Source organism: Salvelinus sp. IW2-2015, linkage group LG27, assembly GCF_002910315.2.
Source record: "Salvelinus sp. IW2-2015 linkage group LG27, ASM291031v2, whole genome shotgun sequence".
Taxonomy (NCBI): Eukaryota; Metazoa; Chordata; class Actinopteri; order Salmoniformes; family Salmonidae; genus Salvelinus; species Salvelinus sp. IW2-2015.
In genome coordinates, this window is record NC_036867.1 from 2,783,430 (window position 1) to 2,799,277 (window position 15,848).

General features: G+C 40.0%; 1 protein-coding gene across 1 annotated transcript in view; it reads right to left on the bottom strand.

The window, feature by feature from the left end:
• LOC111953535 (nebulette) overlaps positions 1–6,591 on the bottom strand; it is a 43,802-nt gene extending 37,211 nt beyond the window's left edge. Inside the window, exons 1-7 of the mRNA XM_070435667.1 lie at positions 6,492–6,591; positions 6,037–6,141; positions 3,442–3,552; positions 3,218–3,328; positions 2,163–2,273; positions 771–881; positions 148–255 (exon numbers count right to left, since the gene is read on the bottom strand). Of these exons, the coding sequence (XP_070291768.1) occupies positions 148–255; positions 771–881; positions 2,163–2,273; positions 3,218–3,328; positions 3,442–3,552; positions 6,037–6,081 (597 nt within the window). The 5' untranslated portion in view covers positions 6,082–6,141; positions 6,492–6,591. The remainder of the gene's footprint in view (positions 1–147; positions 256–770; positions 882–2,162; positions 2,274–3,217; positions 3,329–3,441; positions 3,553–6,036; positions 6,142–6,491) is intronic.
• Between the last annotated feature and the right edge of the window lie 9,257 nt (positions 6,592–15,848).

The window sequence follows — 15,848 nt, forward strand, 5'->3', positions numbered from 1 at the left end:
ATTGACAAAAGGCAACATCCAATTTTGAGAATCACATTTTGTATAAATCAATGAATTTATGTTAATGGGGGATTTACAGTAAAAATAACTGAAGTTAGTACTGTATTCGCCCATGTTGATGTTTGGTGATTTTAAACAGATATTTACCTCGCTCTGCATTTCAGACATCTGCTTTGCAAACTGTGTCTCTGCTGTCTCAGGGAGCAGAGAGTAGAGGTTGATAGAGTTCTCCTCAGTATCTTCTTTATACTTGATCTGGTATAGTAGAAATGGAAAGACAGCTTAAGAACCAGAGATAGTTGAGACCAAGCCTACAAAAGCATTATTTATTTATTTAACTAGGCACGTCAGTGAAGAACAAATTCTTATTTACAATGACGGCCTAACCTGGACGACGCTGGGCCAATTGTGCGCCGCCCTATGAGACTCCCTATCACGGCCAGTTGTGATACAGCCTGGAATCGAACCAGGGTCTGTCGTTTTTCCTCGAGCACTGCGATGCAGTGCCTTAGACCACTGCGCCATTTGGGAGCCCGAGTGGCGCATTACCAAACAGCAGTAAGAAAACCTTGGTATGGTATGTGTTCTCTTCCCCTTTAGTTATTTAGATATATTGGATATGAAGAGGCGACATGAAACACTTACCAGCGCTGACCCACAAACCAAAATACGTGATAGCCTGAATGAAATTATTAATGCAATTTTTTGGGGGGGGAGAATGCACATTGTACTCCCTGTGTATTTGTACAGCATATACACACAGCATTTACCTCACTTCGCATTGCTGATTGTTGTTTCGCAAAATTAGTCTCAATTGTTTCGCGCAGCGTAGAATAAAAACTGGGGGAGGTGTCCTTTTTCAGTCCTTCCTTGTACTTTAGCTGGAATAAAGGAAACATTACATGAAAACATTGGTTTGAGATAAATGTAATAGCACACAAATAGCATTAATAAAGCACCTGGTTTCCACTGGTTTCTCTTTTCATTCAACCTGGACTCATGGGTAGACGTAACGTACTGCAGTAAAAGTACATTTGGGACACTCCAATTAGTATGATATGTTACACTTCGTATGGTATGTATTAATTTGTGGATGTCCATCAGCCATTTCGTATGATATGTTATGAATTGCAATTCGTAAAATATGTTACGGATTTGCAAAAATGTTACGAATTCCAATTTTTTGTGGCTAAAGTTAGCGAGGTAACTAGGTGGCTAATGTTAGCTAGGGTAGAGGTTAGGGTTTGGGGTTAAGGTTCGGTTTAAGGTTAGGGTTATGAGTTAGGTTAAAGGGTTAAGGTTATGGTTAGGAGAAGGGTTAGCTTACATGCTAAGTAGTAAGTGCTAAAGTTAACCGTGATGATTAGAACAAGCAACCTTTGGTTTTGCTAGACGTTTGCATTATACACCCATCCCACCCACCTGCTTTTATTTTTGCCTTAATTAAGTAACCTGTTTTATGCAACCATACCAAACATATCACACTAATTTGAGTGTCTTGAATTTACACTGAGTATACCGAACATTAGGAAAACCTTCCTAATATTGAGTTTCACCCCATTTCGCCCTCAGAACAGCCTCAATTCTTCAGGACATTGACTCAACAAGGTGTCGAAAGAGTTCCACAGGGATGCTGGCCCATGTTGACTCCAATGCTTCCCACAGTTGTGCCACCTTTGAGTGGTTGACCATTCTTGATACACAAAGGAAACTGTTGAACGTGAAAAACCCAGCAGCGTTGCAGTTTTTGACACTCAAACTGGTGCGTCTGGTACCTACTACCATAGGTAGTTCAAAAACACTGAATGGCACAGATACACAATCCATGTCTCAATTGTCTCAAGGCTTCAAAATCTTTCTTTAACCTGTCTCCTCCTCTTCATCTACACTGATTGAAGTAGATTTAACAAGTGACATCAATAAGGGATCATAGCTTTCACCTGGATTCACCTGGTCAGTCTATGTCATGGAAAGAGCTGGTGTTCTTGATGTTTTCTATACTCAGTGTACATTTACTATGTATGTTACATCTCTTCTATGAAATCAGGCTGTTTCATTGTACCACCACCATTCTTTTCTACATGCTAAATAGTCTGCAGATATACTACATGTGTGAGATTATATGCAGGTAATTGTGAATACAGTATGTCTTTATACTCTACCTCACTCTGTAGCTGGGAAGCCTCTTTGGCATGCTGGGTCTCCATTGTTTCTGGTAAGGTGGAGTAGAGAGAACTAGAAACTCCCTTCCTCCCTGCTTCTTTGTACTTCATCTAAATTGAGGAAAAACAGATACAGCATTTTATTCAGTATTTATATCCAATGAATTTATTCAAGGATCTGTAAAATTTTAATGGGTATCGCCACACCGTAAAGAGGTTACCATGAATTTGACAGAAACTTACAGGCACCTCAGTGGCAAGTCAAATTCTGTATTTCATATTTCAGTACACTTACTGTAATATAAATATGATATCAAAGCAAGTACTGTGTAATGACTAAGTACAATATCGTAAAATTGACTATATTATACTGTAAAATAGTAAACGCTGCCTTAATCGGAATGAATAAATAAATGAATGGATGATTGACATTCATTGAGGGTAGGGATTGTATTTCACAGTATTTTACTGTAATTACAAGGGATTGGTGCAAGCAGGTTGGCTGCAAGGTAAAGTGTTTACATGTTACAGCATTTGAATTCATATACGGTGTTTTATATCACTTACACTTCTAGAGGACTTAAAAAAGGCTTCCAAACTAGTAGCGAAACAGACCAAAAGCTCATCCACCCCAATCTGTCCCCTATACATTTTAAATTAATGGGGCACTATAAACACATAGGAGTTAAATTGGTACCGTATTCTCACTCACGGGTGCAACAAATAGCCTCTTACAAAGCACGCCTCAAAATATGTTAATGAGCCAGAAACAACAATACCATGCATTTTGAATGGTACTGTATGGCACTAATGGTCAAAAGGTTTTTGGAGCTTCAAAGATACGGTACGGTATTTTATTCTGTGGGGTGGAAATACAGTACCATTCGAAATACAGCAATTCTTTCCTCACCCACAACATTTTCAGAAATAACTTACTGTTGATAATTCCCCCAAATATCACATAAATTACAGTTTTCCATTACAGTGCATCATTCCAAATGGAACAAACATGTTAGAACAATTTCCCTATACTGTAAGGAATAATAGTTGCCAACCTCACTCTGAAGTTCAGATACAGCTTTCGCAAACTGTGTCTCGGTGGTTTCTGGAAGCTGAGAGTAAACACTCGTGGAGATATGCCTTTTTCCTTCTTCTTTGTATTTATTCTGGAAAAAAGGAAAGTTTTGTGATATATAATGAGTCAAATTTTTTGGTTAATTCTCAATCATTATACAGAAAAACGCCCAAAACTGAAGTTATGAACTAAATGTCCAGCCACCTCACTCTGCATCTCTGTCATTTCTCTGGCAAACTGGATCTCTGTGGTCTCTGGGAGTAGAGAGTAGAGAGAGGTTGAGTTGTCCTTCTTTCCACTCGCTTTGTATTTGATCTGAGAAACAGAGAGAGATGAGTAAGTATTAACACTCGTTTAATGATCACAATCCAGGCACTTGTGTAGATATGAAAGTATTGGATACAATGCCTTCAGAAAGTACTCATACCCCTGGACTTATTCCATATTTTGTTGTGTTACAGCCTGAATTCAAAATGGATTAAATAGATTATTTTCTCTCACTACTAACAAAACCCCATAGTGACACAGTGAAAACATGTTTTTAGAAAATGTTGGCAAATGTTTTGAAAATGAAATATCTAATTTACAAAAGTATTCACACCCGAATCAATACTTTGCAGAAGCACCTTTGACAGCGATTACAGCTGTGAGTCTTTCTGGCAATGTTCCCTCTAATGTTTTGGGGCACTTGAGCACATTTTTGGTCTGGTGAGCGGAAACTTGAATGTTGTGAGAATTTTGTGCAACTTCCGGCTCGCGTTTAGAGTGAACACTGAGGCTGTACCATTACAGTTTTAGACAGTAGCCAATAGGCTATCGTGGCTATTTGAGCATAATGTAGGCCTACCAACAAAACAAATGGCGCAAATCCCATAACATTTTCACATGGAAATAGCTTTTAATTTCTATGATATAGCCTACAGTAGCCTATACATTTTTACATTATGAAGGGCTTGACATTAATTAATGATTTTTTACTTAGTCTGTAACACCATGGGCCAAATAGGTGACTGTAAATTGCATTGTATTGTGTTGTATGATGCAAGAAACCACTTTACAAAATAAAATAAATTATTATTACCATACAGAGAATTAGACTACGTAGACTACCCCTCTGCCTATTGGCTTATTTACATATTCAAGCCTGTCTCAAAATACAACACTGCCCATTTAATTAAGACAAAAGTTTTTTACCTGACTCCCTTTTCAAAGATAGCTTGAAATGTAGCTTACACATTTTGTSCTCTTGTAGGAAGCAGTAACTCCCCATTGCTGCCCTAGACGTATCTATAACTGGGCTAATAACTAGCAAAGAATATCAACGTTCACACACGGCTCTGAACTGATCTGAAAAAAGTGTATTCATTCACTCGGGGTGATTGAAAGACCCCTCACGGGCTACCTGCCCAAATTTTACTTTGATGTGCTCTGGCTCTGCCTACAGCAAAATCACAGACTCAATCTTGCAAAGTTAGATTTGTTTTGGTTTGTTGCATTGAAAAGGGGCTGATATAATGTCGATTCGATCACAAAAAAACATTGATCTATATAGTGCAAACTAATGGGGTGAACTCAGTGAAGTTCAATCTCTTGCGTCTCTTGAAAATTAGCTTTCTGGGTCTTGAGCTCTTCAAGACCCAGAAAGCAATTTTCCCTCACCTGGATTGTGCAACATTTGCCAATTATTATTTTCGAAATTCTTAAAGCTCTCTCAAATTGGTTGTTGATCATTGCTAGACAACCATTTTCAGGTATTGCCCTAGATTTTCAGGTAGATTTAAGTCAAAATTGTAATTTGGCCACTCAGGAACATTTCCTGTATTCTTGCCCGAAACATAACACTTTGTATTCAGGACAAAAAGGGAATTGCTTTGCCACAATTTTTTTTCAGTATTACCTTAGTGCCTTATTGCAAACAGGATGCATGTTTTGGAATATTTGTATTCTGTACAGGCTTCCTTCTTTTTACTCTGTCAATTAGTTTAGTATTGTGGAGTAACTACAATGTTGTTGATCCATCCTCAGTTTTCTCCTATCATCACAGCCATTAAACTCTGTTGCTGTTTTAAAGTCACTATTAGCTTCAAGGTGAAAACCCTGAGTGGTTTCCTTCCTCTCCAGCAACCGAGTTAGGAAGGACGCCTGCATCTTTGTAGTGACTGGGTGTATTGATACACCATCCGAAGTCTAATTGATAACTTCACCATGCTCAAAGGGATATTCAGTGTCTGCTTTTTGTTTTCTTTCACCCATCTACCAAATGTTGCCCTTTTTTGCGAGGCATTGGAAAACCTCCCTGGTCTTTATGGTTGAATCTGTGCTTGAAATTCACTTTGACTGAGGGACCTTACAGATAATTGTACTGTATGTGTGTGGTACAGAGATGGGGTAGTCATTCGAAAATTATGTTAAACACTAACACTATTGCACACAGAGTCCAACTTATTATGTGACTTGTTATTTAGGCTTGCCATAACAAAGGGGTTGAATGCATATTGCCTCAAGGCATTCCAGCTTTTAATTTTTTATTAATTTGTAAACATTTCTAAAAACAAAATTATGGGGTATTGTGTGTAGATCAGTGACACAAAATCTGCATTTAATACATTTTAAATTCAGGGTGTAACACAACAAAATGAGGAAAAAGTCAAGGGGTGTGAATTCCTTCTGAAGGCACTGTACTCAGAATAATTGTTTCTGAACCCGGATTATGTCTGAAGACATCTGGAGTGGCAATGGAAGTTGCTAGCAGAATGACTATAACGCAAATATATTAATGCCAGGAGCATTCGTGCTCACCTTGCTCTGCATCTCTGTGAGCTCCCGAGCTCTCTCTGTCTCCATCGTCTCAGGGAGTTGAGAGTAAGCCGAACCAGAGAAGACTTTCTCACCTTTGTATTTGAGCTGGGAAACAAAGTAATGGATGTGAGTTGAGGTGGGCCTCCGTGCGTCAGCAAACAAAGTAAAGTAGGAGAGCTGCTGCTCAACAACAGAGACAGGAATAAAAAACTATGGCTTACCCAAAAGAAACTTCCAATAGTGTAGTTATTTATGGTAAAGGCATTGGAGCACTCAAATAACACAGGTAGAGATTTGCCTCATCTTAGAACGCTCAGCTTTATTCCATAGAATGGACAGGTACACTGATGTTTGAAACTGATTTAATGGATGTTTCATAACAGGAAGGGTTCCTCTGAATAGTATGACGAAAATTAATGTACAGACATCATCAGATGGGCAGCCCATGTTCTTACCTCACTCTGTAGCTGGAAGCCTCTTGGCGTGCTGGGTCTCCAAAGTCTCTGGTAAGGTGGAGTGAGAGAAGTGGAGGCTCTTCTTTCCCTGCTTCTTTGTATTGTTCTGGAAACACAAGCAACAAAGACACAGTGGTGTAAAAAGTATACATTGTCATACTTGAGAAAAGTAAAGATACTTAATATCAAATCAAATCAAATCAAATATATTATATCCTTCGTACATCAGCTGATTTCAAAGTGCTGTAAGAAACCCAGCTAAACCCCAACAGCAAGCAATGCAGGTGTAGAAGCATTTAATAGAAAATGACTCAAGTAAAAGTTCTCCAGTAACATACTTGAGTAAAGTATTTGGTTTAAATATACTTATATCAAAAGTAAATGATAAAATATACTTAGTATCAAAAGTAAAAATCATTTCGAAATCCTTATATTAAGCAACACTAGACGGCATCATTTTCTGTTTTTTTATTTACGGATAGCCGGCAGACGCTCCAACACTCAGACATCATTACAAACGAAGCATGTGTTTAGTGAGTCCACCAGATAAGAGGCTGCAGGATGACCAGTTATGTTCTTTTGATGTGTGTGTGTGAATTGACATTTTATGTCCTGCTCAGCATTCAAAATGTAATGTGTATTTTTGGCTGCCAGAAATGTAGAGAGTAAAAACGACATAATTTTCTTTAGGAATGTAGTGAAGTAAAATTTGTCAAAAACTAAATAATAAAGTACAGATACCCAAAAAACCTACCTAAGTAAGTATTACTTCCAAGTAGTTTTTCCTTTACACCACCCGCTTTTTGTAGACATATTAAAATGTACAGGTTTCTCTGACTAAAATACATTTTTTTGTACATGAAGATTGCTAAAGAGAAAAGGATAAATGGTTTCTGTTGTTTCTTCTGGAAAGGAATCCTCATTCTCTGGCTTCAGTTATTGACAAAAGGCAACATCCAATTTTGAGAATCACATTTATAAATCAATGAATTTATGTTAATGGGGGTTTACAGTAAAATAACTGAAGTTAGTACTGTATTCAGCCCATGTTAATGTTTGTGATTTTAAAACAGATATTACCTCCTCCTCTCTGCATTTCAGACATCTGCTTTGCAAACTGTGTCTCTGCTGTCTCAGAGCAGAGAGAGTAGAGTTTAGTAGATTCTCCTCAGTATCTTTCTTTATATCTTTGATCTGGTTACTGCAGTAGGAAATGGAAAGACAGCTTAAGAACCAGAGATAGTTGAGACCAAGCCTACAAAATCATTGCCAAACACCAGTGAGAATAACTTATATGTGTTTGCTTCACACACAAAAGCCTACCCAAAGGTTAATTTATAGTTGTTTTAGATAAATTGGTTATGAAGCAATATTAAACAATTCTAATCACTGACCCACAAACCAAAATATGTGATCAAATTATTCATGATTTCTGAGATTGTAATTTTCTTGTAGTTATTTTGCAAGAATGCACATTGTACATACATGCTGTGTATTCTAACAGGATATACACATATACACACAGACATATATACCTGGCTCTGCATTGCTGACTGTCGTTTCGCAAAATTTGTCTCAATTGTTTCGGGTAGCGTAGAATAAAAACTGGGGGAGGTGTCCTTTTTCAATCCTTCCTTGTACTTTAGCTGGAATAAAGGAAACGTCACATGAAAAAAAAAATTCAGACACATTTCATTGCCAACTAATAGCCAATATTAAAGCACACTTTAACCTGCATATCTACCACAGCATTCTGCAGTGATACGCCATCCCATCTGGTTTGCACTCACTGGGACTATCATTTGTTTTTCAACAGGACAATGACCCAAAACACACGCCCAGGCTGTATAAGGGCTATTTGACCAAGAAGGAGAGTGATGGAGTGCTGCATTAGATGACCTGGCCTCCACAATCACCTGACCTCAACCCAATCGAGATGGTTTGGGATGAGTTGGACGCAGAGTGAAGGAAAAGCAGCCAACAAGTGCTCAGCATATGTGGGAACTCCTTCAACACTGTTGGAAAAGCATTCCTCATGAAGCTGGTTGAGAGAATGCCAAGAGTGTCATCAAGGCAAAGTGTGGCTACTTTGGAGAATCTCAAATATAAAATATATTTTTGCTTTGTTTAACACTTTTTTGGTTACTACCTGATTCCATATGTGTTGTTTCATAGTTTTGATGTCTTCACTATTATTCTACAATGTAGAAAATAGTAAAAATAAAGAAAAACCCTGGAATGAGTAGGTGTGTCCAAACTTTGGCTGGTACTGTATATATATATATACAGTATATACAGGACATTTTTATTGTACCATTTTTCTGTACAGGATAAATAGTCAATAATACTGAATAATAGATATACAGTGGGGAGAACAAGTATTTGATACACTGCCGATTTTGCAGGTTTTCCTACTTACAAAGCATGTAGAGGTCTGTCATTTTTATCATAGGTACACTTCAACTGTGAGAGACTGAATCTAAAACAAAAATCCAGAAAATCACATTGTATGATTTTTAAGTAATTAATTTGCATTTTATTGCATGACATAAGTATTTGATCACCTACCAACCAGTAAGAATTCCGGCTCTCACAGACCTGTTTAGTTTTTTCTTTAAGAAGCCCTCCTGTTCTTCCACTCATTACCTTGTATAAACTGCACCTGTTTAACTCGTACCTGTATAAAAGACACCGTGTCCACTAAACTCAAATCAAACAGACTCCAACCTCCCACAAGGCCAAGAACGACTGAGGCTGTGTAAGGACAATCAGTGGCATCAATTGTAGATCATGCTACAAGCAATCGGGATGCGGCTACAGGGACAAGTAGCGCCAGCAGCCTTGGTGAGAAGGCAACAACTTTTGGGCACAATATTAGAAAATGGATAGAAGTTCAAGATGACGGTCAATCACCCTCGGTCTGGGGCTCCATCGCAAGATCCTCACCTCGTGGGCATTCAATGATACATGAGGAATGGAATCGAGGGTCAGCCCAGAACTAACACGATCTGCAGGACGTGGGCATTGACCTGAAAGAGTACGCTGGACCACCAGTCTCAAGAGAAAACGCATTAGTAACCACACCTATCGCCGTCATGCGACTTAATATTTTGAAGTCCTCCATGCGCACGCAACGGTCCCTGCTTCAAAGCCCAGCGCATACCAGAGGCCGATCTGAAAGTTTGCCAAGACCCATCTTGGATATCCAAAAGAGGATGGTGAAGGAAGGTCATGATAGTGGTCTGATGAGGAGCAAAAATATGAGCTTTTTTGCTCTAAACTTCCACTTCGCCGTGTTTGGAGAATAGAAGGATGAGTACAACCCCAAGAACACCATCCCAACCGTGAAGCAAATGGAGGTGAGAAACATCAAATTCTTTGGCGGATGCTTTTTCGCAAAGGGGACAAGACGGACTGCACCGATTGAGGGGAGGATGATTGGGCCATGTATCGCGGAGATCTTGACCAAACAACCTCCTTCCCTCATGGTAAAGCATTTGAAAGATGGTCGTGGCTCGGTCTTCCGCATGACAACGACCCGAAACACACAGCCAGGGCAAACTAAGGCAGATGTGCTCCGTAAACGAAGCACTTCTTCAAGGTCCTCGGAGGGCCTACGCCAGGTCTCCATGACCTGAACCCAATTGAAATCTTTGGAGGGAGCCGAAGTCCGTTATGGCACCCAGCGACAGCCCCGAAACCTGAAAGGATCTGGAGAAAGGTGCTGTATGGAGGAGTGGGCCAAAATCCCTGCTGCAGCTGTGGGCAAACTCTGGTCAAGAACCTACAGGAACGTAGGGTGATCTCTTGTAATTGCCAAACAAAGTGTGTTCTGTACCAAATATTCAGTTCTGCTTTTCTGATGTATCAAATACTTATGTCATGCAATAAAATGCAAATTAATTACTTAAAAATCATACAATGTGATTTTCTGGATTTTTGTTTTAGATTCCTTCTCTCACAGTTGAAGTGTACCTATGATAAAAATTACAGACCTCTACATGCTTTGTAAGTAGGAAAACCTGCAAAATTGTCAGTGTATCAAATACTTGTTCTCCCCACTGTATGTGTGAGATTGCAAGTATGTGTGAGTACAGTATAGCTTTATACCAGTGTTGGGAAAGCTACTCTGAAAATATAATTTACCAAGCTACACTAAAGCTACCCTTAAGGAAAATGTAATTTACTTAGTAAAGTTACTTTGAAAAAGTAGTTCACTACATCCAAACGACAAAATTATTATACGAAAATCTGAAATGTCATAAACGAGAAATTGCAAGAACAGATCACTTTGAGGTCATACTTTAACAGAATGTGTAATTTAGCCTATTAGAATAAAAAACATGAGTTGGTGCACACCCAGAAAAATTATTTGGTGTGGAGGTGCTGACTAACGGCGAATAAACTATAAACTATAAAAATAAAGAGAGTCGCACACTCCATATATAAACTCCCGTATATATATTCCCATTACTGTGCTGAGAGAAGGACAGTGTACCGTCTAGCCATACTCCCAAGTACTTGTATGAGGTGACTACCTCAAGCTCTAAACCCTCAGAGGTAGTAATCACACATGTGGGGAGAGGGGCATTTTTCTTACCAAACCAAATTACCTTTGTTTTGGAGGTGTTTAGAACAAGGTTAAGGCCAGAGAAAGCTTGTTGGACACTAAGAAAGCTTTGTTGAGAGCGTTTAACACAAAATCCAGGAGAGGCCAGCTGAGTATAAGACTGCATCATCTGCATATAAATGAATGAGAGAGCTTCCTACTACCTGAGCTATGTTGTTGATGTAAATTGAGAAGAGTGTGGGGCCTAGGATCGAGCCTTGGGGTACTCCCTTGGTGACAGGCACTGGCTAAGACAGCAGATGTTCTGACTGTATACACTACACTCTTTGAGAGAGGTAGCTAGCAAATCAGGCCAAAGACCACTCAGAGACACCAATACTCCCTAACCAGCCCACAAGACTGGAATGTTCTACCGTATCAAAAGCCTTGGCCAAGTCAATAAAAATAGCAGCACAACATTATTTAGAATCAAAGGAAATGGTGACATAATTTAGAACCTTTAAGGTTGCAGTGACACATCCATAACCTGAGCAGAAACCAGATTGCATACCAGAGAGAATACTATAGACATCAAGAAAGCCAGTCAGTTGATTACTGACAAGTTTTTCCAACACTTTTGATAAACAGGGCAAAATAGAAATTAGCCTATAACAGTTAGGATCAGCTTGATATCCCCCTTTAAATAAAGGATGCACCGTGGCTGCCTTCCAAGCAATGGGAACCTCCCCAGAGAGGAGAGAGAGGTTAAACAGGTCAGAGATATGCTTGGCGATGATAGAGGCAGCAACCTTAAAGAAGAAAGGGTCTAAAACATCTGACCCAGATGGTTTTTTGGGGTCAAGTTTAAGGAGCTCCTTTAGCACCTCGGACTCAGTGACCGCCTGCAGGGAGAAACTTTGTAGCGGGGCAGGGGAAAAAGATTGAGGAGCATCGGGGCTAGTCGCATTAGAAAGGGTGGGAAATGAGAAAATGTTGGACGGGGAAAGAGGCATGGTTGAGTCAAATAGGAATCCTGACTTAATGAAGTGGTGATTAAAGAGCTCAGCCATTTGCTTCTTGTCAGTAACAACCACATCATCAACATTAAGGGACTTAGGCAGCTGTGAGGAGGAGGGTTTATTCTCCAGGTCTTTAACCGTTTTCCAGAACGTCTTGGGGTTAGATGCACAGAGAGAGAACTGCTCCTTAAAGTAACTAACTTTGGCTTTCTGGATAGCCTGAGTGCACTTATTTCTCATTTGCCTGAACGAGAGCCAGTCAGCCTGAATATGCGTGTGCCGAGCATTTCGCCAAATGGAATTCTTGAAGTGGAGTAACTCTGCCAGATCACGGCCGAACCAGGGGCTGAACCTGTTTTTAAATTCTAATTTTCTTTATGGAGGCTTGTTTGTTAACAATACAACTGAAAATATCAAAAAATAAGTTCCAAGCGACTTCGTCAGAGGGGATCAAGCTGATTCAATGCCAATTTACAGAGGCTAGGTCATGAAGGAAGGCTTACTCATGAAAGTTTTTTAGCAAGTGTCTATGACAAATCGGGACAGGTCGTTTCACCCTGCAGGCATTATGAACACAGGCTGTAAAACAGTGATCACTAAGGTCACACCAGACTGATACCTATCAGGATTATTTGTGAGGATAACATCAAGGAACGTACCCGTTTCTGGGTGTTTAGAGTCATACCTTGTGGGATTGGTGATACTCTGAGAAAGATTTAGGGAGTCCCATTGCTTAGGACTTGGTTAGCTGGTTTAAGCATGTCCAAGTTTAGGTCACCTAGCAGGACAAATTCAGACTTAGTATAAGGGGCCAGGAGAGAGCTTAGGGCAGGTAGGGTACAGACCGGTGCTGATGGTGGATGATAACACCCAGCAACGTCATCAAAGAGCTATTTGAAAGTTGAATGCTTAAAACCAGCAAATCAAATTGTTTGGGGAGAGACTAGGCGACAACCGAGCCCTGAAGGTGTTCCTTGGTAAAGATTGCCACTCCACCACCTTCGAAAGATCTGTCTTGCCGAAAAAGGTTATAACCAGAAAGGGTAACATCAGTGTTCAAAACACTCTTTCTTAAACACGTCTCAGTAATGACCAACACAACTAGATTGGAGCTGTGTGCAATAAATATACAGTATATATTAAGTATTAAAGCACAATTGTACTGTATGCTAGCATGTTTTTCACACTGGCTTAAGCCATGGAGGGAGCAGGCCAGCCAAGGCAACTGTTGCCTAGCAACAACTGCCTCGCACAACCACCGCCACCGTTCAGTCCCTTCATATTTCACCCAATCACTTCTCATTGCACTTTCAGTTCATACGCAACAACTGTAGTTTAGACATTGACCACAACCACACAACTACTTACCACAACCACACAACTACTGACCACATATATTGACCAGAACAACACAGCTACAGGTCATAACTACTGAACACAACTCCTGACCATTACTGACCACAACTACTGTCCACAATCACACAACTACTGAACCACACAACTACTGAACTAAAGTACTGACCAAAACTACTGACCAAAACCACACAACTACTGACCAAAACCACAGAACCACAACTACTGACTACAACTGCTGACCACAACCATACAACTACTGAACCACATAACTACTGACGACAGCTACTGAACTAAAGTACTGACCAAAACTACACAACTACTGACCACACAACTACTGAACCACACAATTACCGACCACAACTCCTGGCCACAACTACTGACCACAACCATACAACTAATGACCACAACAACACAATTACTGACCACAACTAATGACCAAAACTACTCACCACAACAACACAATTACTGACCACAACAACACAATTACTGACCACAACTAATGACCAAATCTACTCACCACAACTACTGACCAAAATTACTGACCACAACCACACAACTTCTGACTACAACCACACAACTGCTGACCACATCTAATGACCACAACCACAAAACTACTGACCACAACCACACAAATATTGACCACACAACTACTGATCAAAACCACACAACTACTGACCACAACCACAACTTCTTCCATTATCACAAAAATACTTGTAAAAAGCTAAAGCAAGCCCCACAACTTTATTTGTAATGTTACCATCTAGTTAACAACTGAAAACACTGCCAAGAGATTCAACCAGAGGGGACTGCTCAACTCAGTTTAGGTCCACCAAATTTGGCCAGATAGCTTTTTCAGTCAGAGGTGTCTGGATTATGGAACACCCTGCCAACCAGTGTGAGAGAGTGCAGTACCTTTGTTAGCTTCAAGGCAAATCTGAAATAGTGGCTAAAGGCAAACCAGTCATGTGAACATTAAAACATTCAGACTCTTAAGATGTCAGATACTGTATGACAAAGGCACATTTAAACTCTGATGTAATATCATTATATCGTCTATTGTATTTTTCAATGTTTTATATATAGAGATATTTGAATAGTGTTTCGTATTGTAGCATTGTAATGATATAGTGATGTTGATTGTTTTCTGCCCAGGGACTACAGATGGAAACTTGCTATCTATCTAAATCTGGTGCAATGGCATATTGTACATGGCCCCTGACAAATAAACACATTTTAATTTAGTTCAACTGCCACCAAGCTACAGCAAAATGCATTTAAATTACTAGTTGAACTACATGTAGTTCAGTACTCCCCATTACTGTTTATACTCTACCTCACTCTGTAGCTGAGAAGCCTCTTTGGCATGCTGGGTCTCCATTGTTTCTGGTAAGGTGGAGTAGAGAGAACAAGAAACTCCCTTCCTCCCTGCTTCTTTGTACTTCATCTAAATTGAGGAAAAACAGATTCAGCATTTTATTCAGTGTTCATTTCCAATAACTTTGCTCAAGGATCTATACAATTTTGATGGGCATTGCCATAATTCCAAATGGAACAAACATGTACAAAAATTGTCCCTTAACTGTAAGGGATAATAGTTGCTAACCTCACTCTGAAGTTCAGATACAGCTTTCGCAAACTGTGTCTCGGTGGTTTCTGGAAGCTGAGAGTAAACACTTGTGGAGATACGCTTTTTTCCTTCTTCTTTGTATTTATTCTGGAAAAAAGGAAAAGTAGCCTATTATGAGATATAATACATTGGGACACCTGCTAATCGAACATCTCATTCCAAAATCGTTGGCATTAATATGGAGTTGGTTCCCCCTTTGCTACTATAACTCTCCTGGGAAGGCTTTCCACTAGATGTTGGAACATTGCTGCAGGGACTTGCTTCCATTCAGCCACAAGAGCATTAGTGAGTTTAGGGACTGATGTTGGGCGATTAGGCCTGGCTCGCAGTCGGCGTTACAATTCATCCCAAAGGTGTTCGATGGGGTTGAGGTTGGGGTTCTGTGAAACCAGTCAAGTTCTTCCACACCGATCTCGACGAACCATTTCTGTAAGGACCTCGCTTTGTACAAAGGGGCATTATCATGCTGAAACAGGAAAGGGCCTTCCCCAAACTTTTGCCACAAAGTTGGAAGCACAGAATCGTCTAGAATGTAATTGTATGCTGTAGCGTTAAGATTCACTGGCACTAAGGGGCCTAGCATGAACCATGAAAAATAGCCCCAGACCATTATTCCTCATCCACCAAACTTTACAGTTGGCACTATGCATTGGGGCAGGTAGCGTTCTCCTGACATCCGCCAAACCCAGATTTGTCTGTCGGGCTGCCAGATGATGAAGCGTGATTCATCACTCTAGAGAACGCGTTTCCACTGCTCCAGAGTCCAATGGCAGGGAGCTTTACACCACTCCAGCCGATACTTGGCA